This window comes from Bos mutus, chromosome 13, assembly GCF_027580195.1.
Source record: "Bos mutus isolate GX-2022 chromosome 13, NWIPB_WYAK_1.1, whole genome shotgun sequence".
In the NCBI taxonomy this organism is placed as follows: Eukaryota; Metazoa; Chordata; class Mammalia; order Artiodactyla; family Bovidae; genus Bos; species Bos mutus.
The window spans coordinates 45500956-45520583 of NC_091629.1; the positions used below are offsets into that span (position 1 = coordinate 45500956).

The window sequence follows — 19628 nt, forward strand, 5'->3', positions numbered from 1 at the left end:
TACCATGTTGGACAACACAAATAAGAAACCATTCTTTTGATGCAGAAAGTTCTGTTGGCAGTGCTGGTCTAGAAAACAAGAATCAGAGAATAGAATGAACATTCCTTATTTACATCATGTGGGACCAGCCGTGGGCCAGCAGGCCAAGAGACGTGCAGAAGACTGAAATTATTACCAACAGGTCCATCCTGTTCTCTACAATACCCATACGCACCTTACTCCATTCCTTATTTATTTCTAAATATAATATATATAAATTATATACAATATAATATATTTATTATTTCTAAATATAATATAACTGAATAGAATCATCAGACACAAAAGTACAGGCAAGAATGATTTACCAGAACCATAGGGTCCAACGATGTTAGACTCAAGTTTGGATAAGGTGTGTCAGACCACAAAAATGTATCTCCATCTTCCAGCTATGTTTGAAGATTCAGTTTCTGGCAGGCAGGTGCTTGGGAGATACACAGCACATAGCCTCATTCTTGCACATTATATAGAACACTTCATTCTGTTCACACGTTTCTCTGCATCTTCCCAACTTATTCCAACACTTCATGGCTGAAATTAAAAGGAAAAGGAGAGGGGTGGATCAGTCTAGAAATAAGCAGCAGGTTGGGGAAGGGGGAGGCCAAAGACCAACAGAAAAGACAGTTATAGGGAAATAAGGGGACATGTGAAGAAAAAGCCCTCCTAAGGCATCCTCCAGGTTTAAGGGAGATTATAGTCACTGTCTTTTCTTTTTTCTCACTTGTGTCCCCAGTCACAATTCCAAAATTCTCCCCACTCAGTGACCTGGGACCTACTTGGCTGCTTCCCCACCCCAACCAGCTCCCTTTGGGGAGGCAAGAGGGCCCCTCTCTCCAGGGTTTCATCTCTCCCATATTATAAGGTACCCAGGTAGGGTTTCATTCCCCTCCCCCCATTATAAGGTACACAGGTACCCAGGTGTCAATTAACCATCTTTTCCCTTTACTTTTGGGTACCCTCTTTGACCATATCAATGAAAAGGGACAGGAATCTGAAATACATCTGTCAGAACATCTGCAAGTTTTCTTTGTTGTTGTTCATTCTCTCGGTCATGTCTGACCCTTTGCGACCCCATGGACTGCAGCTCGCCATCTATAAAACTCTTTACCACAACATTCCAGAGCTTTTCACTGGTCTTGACAGGTCAAGATAATTAGAAACAGCTCTCTGGTACAACCTCAAGTAGCCCAGGTAAATTGAGGTTGCCTGAGAGAGTAGAATCAGAATCCTCAAACAATCAGAAATCAAGGAACCGTTTTCATAGAGGCAACAATACATCAAAATTCAAATTATCCCAAGGAATGTTTTTGGGAAAACTCCCATTTCCTCCATACTCTGTGTCCAAGTCTCTCCCCTCCAAGTACCCACCCTGTCTTTGCCATCATCTTGTTCAGCTTCTCCAGAGCCAACCGTAGAGAGAAGGTCAGAGTGGTCAACTAATGCCACTGAAAAATCAGCACCAGGGAACTCAAACTTCCCCTTTTGAGTTTGAGAGATATGCTAGATATGGTTAGTGAGATATCCAAAGGCCATTCTCCCTGCCCAAGGCCATTCTCCCAGCCCAAGCTATTAGAGCCACCAGAATTCCCTAAATATGCATCAGGTTCCCTGACCCACTTTCTCTTGGGAAAGATCCTGGTTACCTGGGGTGACCTGGGCCAGGAGCAGGGTAATAGTCAAAATCAGAAGGAACTTCATGAATTATGGATAGAGATAGGAGGCTTCTAGGCTGGCAAGACAGTCAGAGGACTCCATGCTGAGCAGTCCAGACTGGTATTTATTGCCCCAATGAGCATGGTAGAACCATGATCAGTGAACCAGAAAGGGAACAGTCATTTAAGATTAGACAGACAGATATGTAATCAACCACAGTAGTAGAATGGCTGTTGGACACGCCACCTTCTTCTGCTCTTCCAGCCATACATATATATATTTGTCCCACCACTTCCACCCCCAGAGTTTGGCAATCACCATTCTAGTCTCTGTTTCTATGAGTTGGACTTTTTATTTATTTATTTTATTTTTTCTTTTTTTAGTGGAGTGCAGTTTATTACACCAGCGGGCCCAAGGCAGAGTCTCCTCTTAGCCAAGGAACCCGACCAGTTTTTTGTGAAAACCTTGTATACCCTAAGTGAATCGAAGTTGCTCAGTCGTGTCCGACTCTTTGCGACCCCATGGACTGTAGCCTACCAGGCTTCTCAGTCCATGGAATGTTCCAGGCAAGAGTACTGGAGTGGGTTGCCATTTCCTTCTCCAGGGTGAGTTGGACTTTTTAAAAAAAAATTTTTAGATTCTACAAAGAAGTTATATCATGCAGCATTTGTCTTTCTGTGTCTTGTTCCCCAAATCTTTTGTTGAGGTAACTTTTTAATTGCATTATATACGTTTTACATGTATTTTAACTTCTGTATACACTACAAGATGCTTACATGTACTACTGGAAAAACCATAGCCTTGACTATATGGACATTTGTCGGCAAAGTGATACTCTGCTTTTTAGTACACTGTTTAGGTTTGTCATAGCTTGCTTTCCAAGGAGCAAGTGTGTTTTAATTTTGTGGCTGCAATCACTGTCCACAGTGATTTTGTAGCCCAGGAAAATAAAATCTGTCTCTGTGGCTTCCACTTTTTCCCCTTCTATTTGCCATGAAATAATGGGAAGGATACCATGATCTTAGGTTTTTTAATGTTGAGTTTTAAGCCAGCTTTTTCACTCTCTTCTTTCACCCTCATCAAGAGGCTCTTTAGTTCCTGTTCACTTTCTGCCATTAGAGTGGTATCATCTGCACATCTGAGGTTGTTTTCTCCTGGCAATCTTGATTCAAGTTTGTGATTTCACATGATTATGAGGGTAAAAATCAATAAATCAGTAAAATAAATAGGAAAAGGCTTTGTATAAGGCCAATGATGACAAATTCGTCATAATAACTGACCCAACCCTTGGCAGCAGAGGAATGAAAAAGGAAATGTTGCTCTATTGACAAGTGGCTTACTTCTAAGGATTAGTAGTGAGAAAATTAGCCCTGGAACTCATTTCCTCTCCTTCTAGAAAGGACTGTAGAAAAGAAACCTGAGGTGCCATTTGAGTTTCAAGACCAGAGGGCACAACTTTCTCCATTTTTGAGAAAGGAAATGTTTCCAGTTAGAAGAGTAGGACACTTGGCTAAGAGTCTTGAAGGACTGGAGACTGAGAAGTGGGGAAACTCACATGGGCTCCACTCTTACAGAAATTTAAAGGGCTTCCTTTGTACATCCAAAGAACCCTTAGGGATACAGAGTTTCTCTTAGTATTGCACTCTTCTTTTGAGATCTACTTCTCCTTCAGTGAAGAACTCCATCATAGCCCTGCATGTTTATTCTTCTGATTGTTGATTAGCAGAATAAGGTAACCTAATGAAGAGATGACCTGAACCAATTATGTACATTATCTAACAGGTTTTCATCATTAGAGGAGACTCTCATAACAAATCCTTTCCCATCTGGCACAAGGTACTATAAAACAAAATGCCCTGGTAACTTCACAAGCTGAAAAGGGATCCCCCCACACCTGAGCTATATTCATCTCCATCTCTGGGGTATCCAGCATTCTTCAGCTTAGACATCTCCACTTCCTCATTTCTACTGATAGCCAATTATTTTGCCATGACTTTCATTCAAAGCTCTCCAAGAAAAATAATCTGACTGGCTAAAAAGAATCTGATTCACTAGCTAATAGACATAAACTATTGTAAAAGGACAGAAAACAATAGAACCACCTCTCTTACTGATATCTACAAATGTGAGATTTTCTCTATTGTCAAGCATGAAGTCATAGGCACCTTATGAGTGGGGTGAATGCCTGTCAGTAAGAAAAGGAACAAAGAAAACTGTGGAAGCAGAGCAAAAAAGAGAGAGAGAAATGAATGAAGATTAGAGGTAATCTTTGTGTGAATATGTGCTTTCCAGACGAAATTACAGATTTAGAAAGGAGGAATCCAGAGAATTCCCTGGTGGTCCACTGGTTAGGACTCTACCAACTCACTGTCGAGAACCTGAGTTCAATCCCTGGTTTAGTAATTAAAATCTCACAGGCTATATGACAAAGCCAAAAAAAAAAAAAAAAGAGGAGTCTATATATCTATTAATGGTCCACTGAGAATATTATCTGAGAGTGTGAAAAAGTAGGAGGCATTCAGCAGGAAGGGGTTCACACTGATGAGTGGACTTGGCTGTGAAATGTTCAGGAGCTTAAAGTCCCCAGACGGAAGGTGTGGTCAGAAACCCAGCCCTGAGGCTAACTACATGTGCTTGACCTCTTTAAATAGGCTCCTGCAGTGCTGTGGTCCTTTACTCAACACCAGTTACCTCTTTCCAAGCCTGAAGTGGGTACCATTGCCATCTCTGGCCTAGTGCAAGATAGGGTGGTGTCTGAGATTCAGAAAACTGCATCTCTTCTCCGCCTGACCATTGACTTTTACTGTAAAAGTGAAAGTCGCTCAGTCATGTCCGACTCTTTGTGACCCCATGGACTATACAGTCCATGGAATTCTTCAGGCCAGAATACTGGAGTGGGTAGCCATTCCCTTTTCTAGGGGCTTCCCAACCCAGGGATCGAACCCAGTGGTCCAGTGTAAACTAAAGCCTCTCTCATTGGAGAGTGCCTAGCCTAGAAAATGAACTTTCTTATGTTTCCAGGGGATTTATCACATCTTTCCTGGGACCCTTCCACAACTTTTTCAGATTTCAGCCACCAGCCCCTGGTTTTTCCCTGTTTCTATCACTGCATCAAAGGAAAGGAAAATTCTACATTTCATTTCTTTATAGTTTTTAGGGGTGGGAGATGTTGGAGGAAAGTGGGGAAAAAAGATGAACTACCTAGTTCAAATAAGGCTTGGAAATTTGCTGTCTTTTATTATATTCCTACTCTGACTCCTCCTGGTGCTAAATGCAATTAGCAATGGCAATAGATACACTGGGTTTGTTTGTTTGTTTGTTTGTTTTCAAATTACTTGAAATGATATTTGACAATCTAACACCAATGTCTGTGTGGGGTAATGAAAATAATATGAGCTTTGGAGATGGACAGATCTAGGTTCAAATTCTCACTTTGCCACTTATTAGCCATGTGACTTTGAATAAGCCAATTAATATATCTGAACCTCATCACTGACCTCAGGAGCTTTGCTGTGAAGATTAAATGAGGAAATGCCAATAAAGCCCATAGAACAGTACCTGACATACAGGAAGCCCCCAATGTTATTTTCTATGAATTTCCAACTTTCTTGATTTCTTGGAACATTTGACTTGACTTCTTTCCTCCCTGAAGCCCCCTTGGTTCTCCTTCCTTGTCAACATAGTCAATATTCAGGAAAAGGGACAAGAATTTTCAGTGATTCAAAGACCACCATGTTCACCATGCTTTTTAAAATCAAGACTGGAACTGTTGAAACTTTGGGTCTCAAATCTAAGACCCAGAGTACTTACTCAGAATCCAACCTCAAGGACACATCTCTCCTCTATGTCTGGAGTGTGTACAATGTAACTCTGACTGAGTTGTAGTGAAAGATGGTAAGGAAGGTTCCCAGCATTTTATCAAAGAGTGTTTCCAAGCTTATCCCTGTTCCTAGCTCTCCTTGTTCCTCCCAGGATGTCTCCCCTGGTTTCTTATTTTTATTGTTGCTTAAACTTTTCTAAAAGTTGTTCTTTCCCTAAATACTTCATTTCATTGTCTTCTTTCCCAGGAACCAACTACTGATCTCTCCGTATCATGTCATGTTTTTATCCCTCCTAGAATGTCCTTCTTTAACATCACCCCGTCCAAAACTACCCAGGCTATTTAGAGCTTCTTGTAGACTGCAGGCTAAAATGCTAGGAAGTGACGGAAGAAGAGCTGTCTAAGAGGGTTCCTGTCCTTAAAAAGCTTACACCTTCTTTAGGAAAAGGAAATTAGGCAATTTTCAATGACCTCCATATCCTTTCAAAAACATTCAAGAATAATTTGCCAAATAAATTGAATCTCACTTAAGAATACACAATATATAGGGTCCTCTGTTGAACACCAGAAATACAGAACAGTATAGAATACTGTTCTCTATTATCCAATCTATTAAGATAAACTAGGTTATGATGTAGTAATCAAAAAATAAATCTTATAAGAACAAAGGTTTAATTTTCACTCATGCTGCATATCCATTGCAGGTTTGCTAGAGTCACTTCTCCATATCTTCTCACTCTGGAACCCTGACTGATTGAATAGCCACTCAGTTGTTGCTCATCACCATGGCAGAGGGAAAGAGAGTTCTGGAGGGCTTTGAACAGGCCATTGTACACCCTGACCTTGGAAGTGATGTTCATAGCTCACTGCCTATGACAGTGACATGGCCCCATACAACCACAAGAGGGCCAAGAAGAATGATGAAAGCCAGAAATGTTTGATGAAAAGCTTTAATGACCTTCAAATATATCCTCACTGTAGTCAGGCAAAACTGCTACATGACTAGAAACAATACAAAGTAATCTGTGCTGAGTCAAATCAAAAAACATATTATAGTAGGATAGAACATGGAGGATTATAGTAGGATAGAACATGGAGGAAAGGGCAGGATTTTAGGGAAGTCTTCATGAAACTTCTTTAAGTCTTGAAGGAAGATAGATTTCAGAGAAATGGTGAAGAAGAAGAGAGGCATGAGAGGATACTCCAGATAGGGGAGTTATATGAACAGAGGAATGGTGGCTTGTAAGCCGTTTGGCAGAGAAGGCAATGGCACCCCACTCCAGTGTTGTTTCCTGGAGAATCTCAGGGACGGGGGAGCCTGGTGGGCTGCTGTCTACGGGGTCGCACAGAGTCAGACACGACTGAAGCGACTTAGCAGCAGCAGCAGCAGCAGCAGCAGCAGCAAGCTGTTTGGAGGAATTCAGGCACCAAATAAATCAGAGAATTGCATAGTGATAAAATTTTAAAATCCTTAAGTGTAAATCTAAGACACTTAGACTGGGTTCTCAAGGCAAAATCAGGGAATTGAGATGCTAAGAAGGTAGGGCTCTGGTCCCTTCCTTCTCAATTCTTACTTTAAGCTGAGCAGATTCATTCCAATCTGTTTGATACCTTGAGTCCCAAGTTTTTGTTTTTGAAAAGTTTTCTGCTAGTTGCTAAGAGAGTAAATCTTAAAAGTCATCATCAAAATGCACAGGGAAGTATCTCTGATGAATATAGATGCAAAAATCTCAACAAAATATTGGCAAACTGAATTCAACAATATATAAATTCAAACAATATATATCATGCACCACGATAAAGTGGAATTTATTCCAGGGATGCAGGGATGGTTTGAAAGCCAAAGATCAATCGATGTGACATACCACATTAACAAAACAAAGAATCAAATCACATGATCATCTCCATAGATGCAGAAAAATCATTTGACACAATTCAATGTCCATTCATGATAAAAACTCTCACCAAATTTGGTATAGATGGGGACTTCCCTGGTGGTCCACTGGTTAAGAATCCACCTGCCAATGCAGGGGACATGGGTTCGGAACTAGGATCCCACATGCCACAGAGCAACTAAGCCTATGGGCTACAACTACTGAGCGCTCGAGCTGCAGCTACTGAAGCCTTCACAACTTGGAGCCTGTGCTCTGCAACAAGAGAAGCCACTGCAATGAGAAGCCCATGCACTACAATTAGGTGTTTTAAGCATATTTTCTTTTTCATAGCCCACAAATACATTTCTAAGCAATTTGCCAAAATGATTTTATCAATTCATATTTCTATCAACCTTGCAAGGAGAGTTGCTGTACCCTCTCACCAACACTTGACATTATCTCTGATTATACATTTTTAATAAATTGTTTTTCTTTAAATCAGCCAAAATTTATTTATTGGTTGGTTGGTTGGTTGAAACTCAGAACCATGTTTGATGCCGAAGGGGAGGCATAAAGATACATGGTCAAGAAAATGTGAGCAGGAAGTGTGACAGGAAAAGGAACACCAAAAATAAAAGTTAGTTTGTGTAAATAAAGTCTCAGAAAATGTGGGTACAGAGTCTCGGGGTGACAATATGGGAGCAAAGACACAAGAGAAATGATTGGAGAAGACATGAAAATGTAAAGGGAAAGTAAAAAAATGGAACATTTTCATATAGAAGATTACAAAATGATAAAATTTTAAAACACTCAGAGTAACAAATTTAAAGTACCTAAAATTTTTACTTGAAATTAATTTGTTATGTATAAGTGTAAACCATTTATGGAACGTTTTGTTGTTGTTGTTGTTGGGTTGCTGTTTTCTGACTCTTTGCGATCCCATGGATGGCAGCACACCAGGCTGCCAGTCCTTCACTCTCTCGCAGAGTTTGCTCAGATTCATGTCCATTGAGTCGGTGATGCCATCCAGCCATCTCATCCTCTGTTGCCCTCTTCTCCTGATCTTTCCCAGCATCAGGGTCTTTTCCAAAGAAAAGGCGGCCAGAGTATTGGAGCTTCAGCTTCAGGATCAGTCCTTCCAGTGAATATTCAGAGTTGATTTCCTTTGGGATTGACTGGTTTGATCTCTCAAGAGTCTTCTCCAGCACCACAATTCAAAATCATCAATTGTTCAACGCTCAGTATTCACTATGGTCCAATTCGCACATCCATACATGACTACTGGAAAACTCATAGCTTTGACTGTATGGACCTTTGTCAGCAAAGAGATGTCTGTGCTCTTAAGCTGTCTAGGTTTGTCTTCGCTTTTCTTCCAAGAAGAAGGTGTCGTGGTTTTTTTTGCCACTTTATTTTTTAAATCGAAGGATAATTGCTTTACAGAATTTTGTGGTTTTCTGTCAAACATCAACAAGAATCAGCCATAGGTACACCCATGTCCCCTCCCTCCCGAACCTCCCTCTCATCTCCCTTTTCATCCCCCCCTTCTAGATTGTCACAGAGCCCCTGTTTGAGTTCCCTGAACCATACAGCAAATTCTCATTGGCTATCTATTTTACAAATGGTATTGTAAGTTTCCATGTTACTCTCTCCATACATCTCATCCTCTCCCTCCTCCCCTCCCCCCATATCCATAGGTCTGTTCTCTACGTCTGGTTCTCCATCGCTGCCCTGAAAATAAATTCATCAGCACCATCTTTTAGATTCCATATATATGTGTCCGTATGCAATATTTATATTTCTCTTTCTGACTTACTTTACTCTGTATAATAGGCTCTAGGTTTGTCCAGCTCATTAGAACTGACTCAAATGCATTCCTTTTTGTGGATGAGTAATATTCCATTGTATATATTTACCACAGCTTCTTTATCCATTCCTGTGTCAGTGGACATCTAGGTCACTTCCATGTTCTAGTTATTGTAAATAGTCCTGTAATGAACACTGGGATACGTGTGTCTTTTTCAGTTTTGGTTTCCTTGGGGTGTATGCCTAGTAATGGGATGACTGGGTCATATGGTGATTTTATTCCTATTTTTTTAAGGACTCTGCATACCATCTTCCATAGTGACTGTATCAATTTACATGCCTGCAGTCACTGTCCACAGTGATTTTGGAGCCCAAGAAAATAAAATCTGTCACTGCTTCCACTTTCTCCCCATCGATTTGCCATGAAGTTATAGGATCAGATGCTATGATCTTCGTTTTTTGAATGCTGGGTTTTAAGTCAGCTTTTTCACTCTCCTCTTTCACCTTCATCAAGAGGCTCTTTAATTCCCCTTCACTTCCTGCCTGGGCTTCACAATCAGGTAGGCTACGGTTGTGGCCACTGTTGGGCAAGGTTGCTGGCCAGCTTTCTGGCCAGGAGGGGCCTACAGATGTATCCCACTGTGGGATGGGTCTGAAGACAATGCTCTATGACTGGGTGGGGTTCCAGGCTATGCTCCATGATTGGGTGGTGTCACTGGCTAGATTCTCTGCCTGGGTAGGGCCACAAGCTGTGTTTAACACAGATAAGGCCATAGGCTGGGCTGAACTACAGGGCAGAACTGTAGGCTAGACTCAGCCTTGGGTTGAATTCTAAGGCTGCCCAGGGTCACTGTTCAGGCTCTCTGGCTATGAAGGCCCAGAGGCGAAAGTTAACAGTTGGGCAGAGCTGATGGCTTGGCTCCCTGCCCAAGTGTGGCTGTAGAATGAGCTCTGTGGGTTCCCAGGACTCTGGTCAAGCTTCCTGATCAGAGGGCTGGAAGCTATACTCAGCGCTTGGACAGGGCTGTGAATTGGCTTTCCTGCCTGGATGGTAATAGAATGGGCTCCACGACTGGTATGGCTAATTGGCTGGGAACCAAAATCAGACAGAAAGGCCAACTGAGCTTGCCTCTGCAGATGATCAGCACTGCTGGTCAGGATTCCTGCCCAGGCTCTACTGCAAGCAAGAACGTAGCCACCAAAATCTGAGCCCCAGTTGCTGTAAGCCCTGGCTCCCTTCTCTGTCTCTGTCTGATCCCTTGTAGGCAAGCTCTGTACAGTTCCTCAGTGATGCCCATGAGCATCCCTCTACTATCACAGCAGAAAACTAGAGCCTTACTGTCTAAGGAGGCAAACAGTGTCTGGTTCAAGGGACAAGGGATACTATGCCAGTTGAAAGCAAGGGTATCATATTGAACCCGGGAGAGTCAAGTAAACTTTTACATATTTAAAGTTAAGACCCAGGACTTTCCTGGTGGCACAGTGGATAGAAATCCATCTACTAATGCAGGGGACATGGGTTCAATCCTTGGTTTGGGAAGATTCCACATGCCACAGGCAACTAAAGCCCATGCATCACAACCACTGAGCCTGGGCTCTAGGGCCTAGCAGCCACAACTAATGAGCCCCTGTGCCACAACTACTGAAGCTTGCATGCCCTAGAACCCACAGGCCGCAAATACTGAGCCCGTGTGCTACAACCACTGAAGCCCGTGAGCCTAGAGCCTGTGCTCTGCAACAAGGGAAGCCACCACAATGAGAAGCCTGAACCCATGTGCAGCACCGAAGACCCAGGGTAACCAAAAATAAATAATAAATAAAGTGAAAACTCAGTTTCTCTCCCATCTCCATTTTGACGATAGTGACAAACTTATACCTTCTGAGCAGGACTGTGGAGGATCCTTCCCAGGGAAACTGGCCCAATATCAGAGGAAAAACCTGAAGACATACACACCATGTGTCTTAATCTGTTCAGCCTGCTATAACGAACTACCACAGACTGGGTGGTTTAAACAATAAACATTTATTTCCCATAGATCTGGAGTCTGGGAAGTCCAAAATTAGTGCACCAGCAGATTCAGCTTCTGGTTCAGAGATGCCCTTCTTATTGTGTCTTCACTTGGTAGAAGGTGCAGGAGAGCTCTCTTGGATTTTTTTTTTAGAAGGGGCACTAACCTCATTCATAAGGTATCTACTTTTATAACCAAATCACCTCTCCAAAGGCTCTGCCCCTTAATACCATCATATTGGGGCTTGGGACTTTAATATATGAATTTAGAGGGGAACACATTCAGTCTGGGGCTTCCCAGGTGGCTCATTGGTAAAGAATCCGTCTGCCATTGCAGGAGACAACAATTCGATCCCTGGGTTGGGAAGATCCACTGGGAGGGGAAATGGCAATCCACTCCACTTATAGGCAATTCTTGCCTAGAAAAGCCCATGGGCAGAGGAGCCTGGCGAGCTACTGTCGCAAAGAGTTGGACACCACTGAAGCAACTTAGCACGCACGCACGCATGCAAGCTAATGTGTAATCTCAACACCTCCTCATGTTAGCTATGTAACTGGAGTTGGGTGAACCACTTCAAAACAGCCTGAGCTTCCCCAACCAAAAAAGTGATGACAGTATCTACCTCTTAGGTTACTTGAAAGGACTAGGTGAGGTAGTAAGTGCCTACCTAGCACATAGTAGGTCCAGGTTTCTCTCCAATGTTTGCTTCCTTACCCACTTTTTCTACTGGAATTTGGTTAGGTATACTAAGAGACACACACAGAAGTCAGCCAAAAGCGTTTTAATAAAACTCAGGAATCTGCTGAAGTCAGGCTCAGGGCAACGTTGTCTTCATTTTTGTGCCCTTGGGCTTCAACCTTTAGTTAACTTTGGTAAGCCATGTGGTTGGTACTTGGGCTTGACACAGCACAGTTTACCACTCAGGCACAGAACATAGACTTTTTCATTCTTGTGACAGCTGTCACGGCAGTTGCCATGAAGATTCCAACAGTCTTCAGTGCTGTCTGATACAAAGAGAAAAAAAAGAAGGAAGCCAGGATCAGTCCTGTGGGGAAACAGATCCTAGTTTGAGAGAACTAACAGCCTTGCTGGAAAAGGGGAACCATTGGAAATGGAAAAGTCACCTCTAGACTTATATAGTGGTGGTATAGTCTCAGGGGCTTCCCTGCTGGCTCAGTCAGTAAAGAATCCCGGTGCAATGAAGAAGACCCTGGTTCGATCCCTGAGTCAGGAAGATCCCCTGGAGAAGGAAATGGCAACCCACTCCAATATTCTTGCCTGGGAAATCCCATGGGAAGAGGCTCCTTGCAGAGTACAGTCCATGGGGTTGCAGTGTCGGACACCACTTGGAGACTAAACCACCACCACCGTAGTCTCACATTCTTTTTGGACACCCCATTCCAAGTCCAGCCTGCCCCCAACGGTCCTTCTTTTAGAGTCAGTGGGTTATAATGATTAGGAGCATAGACTCTTGGAACTCATACAGATGGATTTGAAATCTGTCTACAACACAAGCCAAACCAGAAGACCTCAAGTAGGTCATTTCACTTCTCAGATCATCCATTTCCTCTATTTTAGAAAGAAAGTAGGGCACCTGTCACAAAGAATTGTTGCTGAGATTAAGTGAAATAGTGCATAAAAATGCAAGCATTAAATAAATTCACGTATAACATTACAAGACCTCAGAAAGAGTTACAAATTTTAAAAATTATTTCATAAGATTAAACTAGAAGGCCCCCAAAATATAAGATGACATAAAGGAAAGAAAATTAAACTGTACTTGGACTTTCTGGCAGTGATGCTTTACCCGTGAAAAAAAATGGTGTCACATTTTTAAGATATTCAAGGAAAATAAATGTTACATCCAGTAAAACTGACTTCTAAATACAAAGGACAAAAACAAGTATCAACACATTGAAACTCAGGAGATACTGCTCCCATGTGCCTTTCCTAAGAAATCTAACAGGGAAAGAGCTAAACAACCAAATGAGAGAGGCCATGACACAGGACTAGTAATAAACATTAAATATAGTTACTCATAGAATTATAATTAGAGTTTAAAAAGAGAGAGCAGAGTACGTAATGGATACATGTTCTGACAATATAGAAATGGCGCAGTAGAAAAATGGGAGAACAATGGTGAAAGCCTATGCAAAAACTTTGACTACTTTGAGTAATCATGTTATACTGGTAGTGTTGGTTTTATTATACTGAAACTATTGTATATGTGATGACAGAGAAATCAAATGATTAATTTTGGGATATTCTAATTCTATAATCCTCTGTGACCTTAGGAAAAAAAATATTGGTTTCAACAGATATGAATGGATAAAGAAGATGTGATATATACAAATAAAGGAATACTACTCAGCTATTAAAAAAGAGTAAAATTTTGCCATTTGCAACAATATGGAATGACTTGGAGGACATTATGCTAAGCAAAATAATAAACCCCAAAAGTAAAACCAACTAGTGAATGTAATAAAAAAAGAAACTGACTCACAGATAGAGAGCAACCTACCCGTGGGAAGAGGGACCCGGGGAGGGCAACATGGAGGGAGGCGATTAAAAGGCACAAACTATTATGCATATAAAAACAAAGCTACAAGATTATATTGTATACTACAGGGAATGTAGTCAACATTTTACAATAATTTTAAAAGGCATATAACCTTTAAAAATTGTGAATCACTATGCCACACACTTAAAATTTTTATAATATTGTATATCAACTATACTTCAATTTTTAAAAATTCCTATGTGGTATAGATTTTTCTGAATTGGTGCTTTGTATTTGAATTGGAAGTACCAGTATAAACCCACAAGTATTTTATTTCTAAATAGGTAGATGGATGGATAGAAAATTTTCCACTTCTAATCACTGAAAAAAAGGCTAGAAATACTGACCAACCAAAAGAAATCAGTATTCCTAGTACCCATATTGTAGTCTAAAAATACCATTGCCAACTAAAATAAAAGAAACCAATACCTTGGCAATATGGTTTTTCCCAGTTCCTGGGTAAGAAACTGTAAGATGAGCCTAAAAACATTCTGTCATACCCAGAGCTAAATGGAAGAGATTCCCATTGGTCAAAAATAGGAAATTTTGTGCTTCAATTGGAATAATTGCAATAGATTGGACTTGTGACTTAGAACCATGAGTTCAAAATAATACTTATGAAAAACCAATTGACTGACCTCAGAGGTACAGAAAATGAATTCATTAACTTGCAAACTGATAAGGAAAGATAGAGTCAAACCATTTGCCCTTCCTCTCCTCTCTGAACTCTTTAAACCACAAGGTAACCAAATAGTAGATGAAGGGAAGCATCTCTTTTACAAGTAGTTCAGCTATTAAATGAATGTTCTTCCCAGCATATCTGCATGGCTCACCCCCTCACTTCCTTCATGTCTTTATTCTAATTCATTTCAGTGGGGCATTCCTTTACATCCTTTCTTATTAAATTGCACATCCACTTCCCCTGATGCTTGCTATCCATTCCTTGCTTACTCTGTTCATTGCCGCCACACAGAGAATGTAAGCTCCAAGAGGACGAGGATTTTGTATAGTTGGTGTTTTTGATTGATTGCTGGGTTCACTGCTCTATGTCCAGCACCTACTACAATGCTTGACACCTGGGATGAACGCTACAATATTTACTGAATAAGTGAATTCTTTAACCAAATAATAACATAGCTGTGTTGTGCTCTGCTTAGATGCTCAGTCGTATCCAACTCTTTGCAACCCTATGGACTGTAGCCTGCAAGGACCTTCTGTCCCTGGGATTTCCAAGACGAGCATATGGGAGTGGGTTGCCATTTCTTTCTCCCCACCCAGGGATCGAACCTGCATCTCCTGCATTGGCAGGTGGGTTCTTTACCACTGAGCCACCAGGGAAGCTCAAAGTGACTAAACTGGAACTCAGAGAAGCCAAGTGGCTTGTTGGGGTTCACAGAACTAATAAATGATGAAGCCGGTTCTAACTAACCCAGGATTTGGAGATTCTTCTCCCATCGTCAGGTGATGCTGTTGACTGTGTCTACCATGAGCAGACATGGGTGTGGGTCCACACTGCTCTCAGGCAATCCCCCCACATCCTGACACTGTGGAAGGTTAAAGAGATATCTGGAGGGCGGTGAGGGTAGAAACTTAAGTCAATTTAAAAGGAGGGTTTGGGCAAGTTTGAAGCGACCTTGTCTCTGCTTAAAACCTTTCCATGGCTCCAGTATCGGGGCTGGCACAGACGGGCAACAGTAATCATGAGATTCAACCTCACTTAAGGCAGGTGTGATTAGTGCAAATCCAAGTGGTTTCAGGGACACCGTGAGAAAAGATCACTACTGGCTGCCTTCTTTCCTGCTTCCCTTGTCCTCCCCCACCACTCCTCACACGTCTGACCCACTGCCCTTGACCCTTGGAGCTGACCAAAGAGAAGAGATTTGGGGGTATTGAGGGAAAATTCTGGAGGTTACAGTTGCTGCCTAAGACCTGGCACCTCTCACTAGCAAAGATGAGCATTTGGGTGCCAGATCCCCTCTTACACAGGTTTAGAAAATTAGAAAGCTCCATTTCCTACACATCAAACATTTAGTGTGTTTAATGCTGATCCCTCCACCTCATTATTTCAAGTGGATAAATAAGTACATTGAAACTCAGAGAAGCCAAGTAGCGTGCTACTAACTGGTGGGGTGGGGTCTCACCCAGCAATTGGGAGCTTTGTCCTCTTCCCCCAGATCAATGGTGTTTCATGTTTCTGCCTGCCAGCCCATCCTCCTAAGCTCTGGAGTGTCCCAACCATGACCCACTCTCCACCCCTCCATCTCTTCCCGGAAAAAGCCTATGTTACCTGCGATAACCTGGGATGAGAGCAGCAGTGCAGCCAAAGTTAGCAGAAAAGTCTTCATGACTTCAGGGAGCCCAGGGAGTAGTCTCAGTTCTGGCGAAGAGACACCAAATGAAGAAGAGCTCTGGATTCTCTGCTCCTTCTAATCAACTGAACACGTGTCACAGACACGTGCTCTCAGCTGCCCACGGGGACAGTTGGTCCTGGAACATCCTGCCTCCCTCAGGCTTCTCCTTGCTATCCCATGCCATGCATCCACCTTCGGACCACACACCCCTCAGCTGATATGCCTCCCTTTATCTACTTCCACCTTCTAAGGGACAGCAGAGGGAAATCATACAAGCCAGAGGGATTTTTAAAAATAGATCTCAGCCCTTGTTATAACTCAATCTAAAACTCTCCAAGACTGTATGTTGAAAAAAATGTGTAGTCTTTATTAAATTCTATAAAGTACCTCATTATCTGTCTTAGAGATCCACTATTATCATGTTTTAGTGTAAGTTGAGCAAACTCGTTTCTTCAAATGTAATTTTCCAGTTTGGTAGTGGAGGAGTAGAGAAGGGAAAGCATTCATTCAGACTTTAGGAAGACTACGTTTATATAATTACTTTCTGAGAGTAGACCCCAGTACCAGAAATGCTCAGTTTGGAAAGGATTTTTGGCATTGAGGGTGAGCGAGGGAAGAGTTGAAAATACTCAGCAACATGTACTGGCTGTGCCACTTGCTTGCTATGTGACTTTAAGAGAGTCACCTTTCCTCTTGGACTTTAAGCTCACCAACGCACAGATTGGAATAGATGGGTCATAGAGATCAACTCAGTCCTTATAGGCTATGGTTCTGCTGCAGCTGCTCAGTTGCTTCAGCCATGTCTGATCTTTTGCGACCCTGTAGACTCTAGCCCACCAGGGTCCTCTGTCCATGGGATACTCCTAGCAAGAATACTGGAGTGGGTTGCCATGTGCTCCACTTGGGGATCTTCCCAACCCAAGGATCGAACCAGTGTCTCAGACATTGCAGCCAGATTCTTTACCACTGAGTCACAAGGAGGCCCATGCTATGGTTCTCTGGGTGCTAAAAAGGCACAGAAAATGGAATGGTGCAGAACTCCATGCTTTCACCACCAACACAGGCCATGCTGATTGAGTTTACACCTAAGGATCCCTAGCGCTACCTCATCAGATTCCAACTCTCTTTGTACATTGGGACCAGAGGCCTCTTCTCTTGGTACATACATCTTCTATGTTATTTGGCACTTATAAACCACAGTCCCACTTTGTGCCTGCTCCTTATAGAGTCAATGCACAAATATTTGCTCTGGTTACTATAAAGGCTTAAGTTCTCTCTAGGATCCTTGAATGGATCTCACCACACCAGGTTGTTTTAGGAGTAAGATCCATGGGATACTAATAAAGGAACATAGGAGACCCTGTTCTTACATGGTAAGACCCTATTTCCAGTGAAGTCACATTGTCAGGTACTTGGGTTAGGATTTGAGTCCATGGAATTCTCCAGGCCAGAATACTGGAGTGGGTAGCCTTTCCCTTCTCCAGGGGAATCTTCCCAACCCAGGAATTGAACCAGGGTCTCCTGCATTGCAGACAGATTCTTTACCAACTGAGCAATCAGGGAAGCCTATATTTGGAAGAGGGGATACAATTCAACCCACAACAGATGATTATGATTTATATTCTGAAAACCATGAGACATTGATGAAAGAAACTGAAGATGACTCAAACAAATGGAAAGATGTATCATGCTCACAAATTGGAAAAATTAATGTTGAAATGACCATATGACCCAAGGAAATATACAAGTTTAATGCAATTGCTGTCAAAACACCAATGTCATGTTTCACAGTATGCTGCTGCTAAGTCACTTCAGTCGTGTCCGATTCTGTGCGACCCGACAGATGGCAGCCCACCAGGCTCCCCTGTCCCTGGGATTCTCCAGGCAAGAACACTGGAGCGGGTTGCCATTTCCTTCTCCAGTGCATGAAAGTGAAAAGTGAAAGGGAAGTTGCTCAGTTGTGTCTGACCCACAGCGACCCCATGGACTGCAGCCTTCCAGGCTCCTCCATCTATGGGATTTTCCAGGCAAGAGTACTGGAGTGGGGTGCCATTGCCTTCTCCGGTTTCACAGTATAACCACAAATAATTCTAAAATTTGTATGGAAGCACGAAAGATCCCAAATAGCCAAAGCAATCTTGAGAATGAAGAACAAAACTAGAGGTATCATGCCCTCTGATTTCAAACTATACTACATGTTACAGTAATCAAAAGAGGATGGTATTGGGACAAAAAAGGCACATAGATCAATGGAACAGAACAGAGAGCAAAGAAATAAACTCATGTTTATATGGCCAATTAATCTTTGATAACTGAAGCAAGAATATATAATAGGGAAATGATAGTTTCTTCAATAAAGTGTTAGGAAAACTGGACAGTTACATGCAAAATAATCCAACCATATTCTCCCACCACACACAATTAGAAATTAAAATATAGTATAAAATGGAAAAGTAATATTAACAAAAAAGCTAGAAAATAAACATGTTTCAAATTTCTCAGAAACTAATGGGGAAATTTTCAAAGGATTTGCACACCTATGTTCCTAAGTAAGATTAACTTTCTTAATCTAGACGACCAACCCAAGGGAAGACAGTACTCTACAGTTGCATGGCGCTACAGGCTATGCTTCATGATGGGGTGGTGTCACTGGCTAGATTCTCTGCCTGGGTAGAGCCACAGGCTTTGTTTAGCAATTGGATAAGGCCATCGGCTGGGCTGAGCTGCAGGGCAGGACTGTAGGCTAGACTCAGCTCTGGGTTGAATTCTAAGGCTGCCCAGGGTCATTGTTCAGCCTCTCTGGGTAGGTAGGCCCAGAGGCAAAACTGAACAGTTGAGCAAGATGCTGGCCTGGTTGCCTGCCCAAGTGGGGCTGTAGAATGGGCTCTGTGGGTTCCCAGAACTCTGGTCAAGTTTCCTGACCAGAGGCATTGGAGGCTATACTCAACACTGGGGCAGGGCTGTGAATTGGCTTCCGTGCCTGGGTGGTAATAGAATGGGCTCCACAACTGGTATGGCTAACTGGCTGGAAATCAAAATCAGTCAGAAAAGCCAACCGAGCTCAACTGAACTCCCTGGCCAGATGAGGTCACTTGGCTCTACAGATGAGCAGAGCTGCTAGTCAGGATTCCTGCCCAGACTCTATTCAGGCAAGACAGTTGTCCACCAAGATCTGAGGCCTGGTTGCTATAAGCCCTGGCTCCCTTCTCCGTGTCTGTCTGATCCCCTGTAGGGAAGCTCTGTAGAGTTCCTCAGTGATGCCCATGAGCATCCCTCTACTATCGCAGCAGAAAATTAGAGCCTTACTCTCTGAGGAGGTTAATACAAACAGTGTCTGGTTCAAGGGGCAAGGTATACTATGCCAGTTGAAAGCAAGGGTATCATATTGAACCCGGGAGAGTCAAGTAAACTTTTACATATTTAAAGTTAAGACCCAGGACTTTCCTGGTGGCACAGTGAATAGAAATAGGTCTACTAATACAGGGGACATGGGTTCAATCCTTGGTCTGGGAAGATTCC

At 42.4% G+C, this 19628-nt stretch overlaps 1 protein-coding gene across 1 annotated transcript; it reads right to left on the minus strand.

The window, feature by feature from the left end:
* Positions 1 to 442: 442 nt before the first annotated feature.
* On the minus strand, positions 443 to 1737 carry DEFB121 (defensin beta 121). Its single transcript, XM_005887942.1, has 2 exons — positions 1683 to 1737; positions 443 to 570 (listed from the first exon to the last, which is right to left on the minus strand). Exons 1-2 carry the CDS (start codon positions 1735 to 1737, stop codon positions 443 to 445), a joined length of 183 nt encoding a protein of 60 aa, XP_005888004.1.
* Positions 1738 to 19628: the final 17891 nt, after the last annotated feature.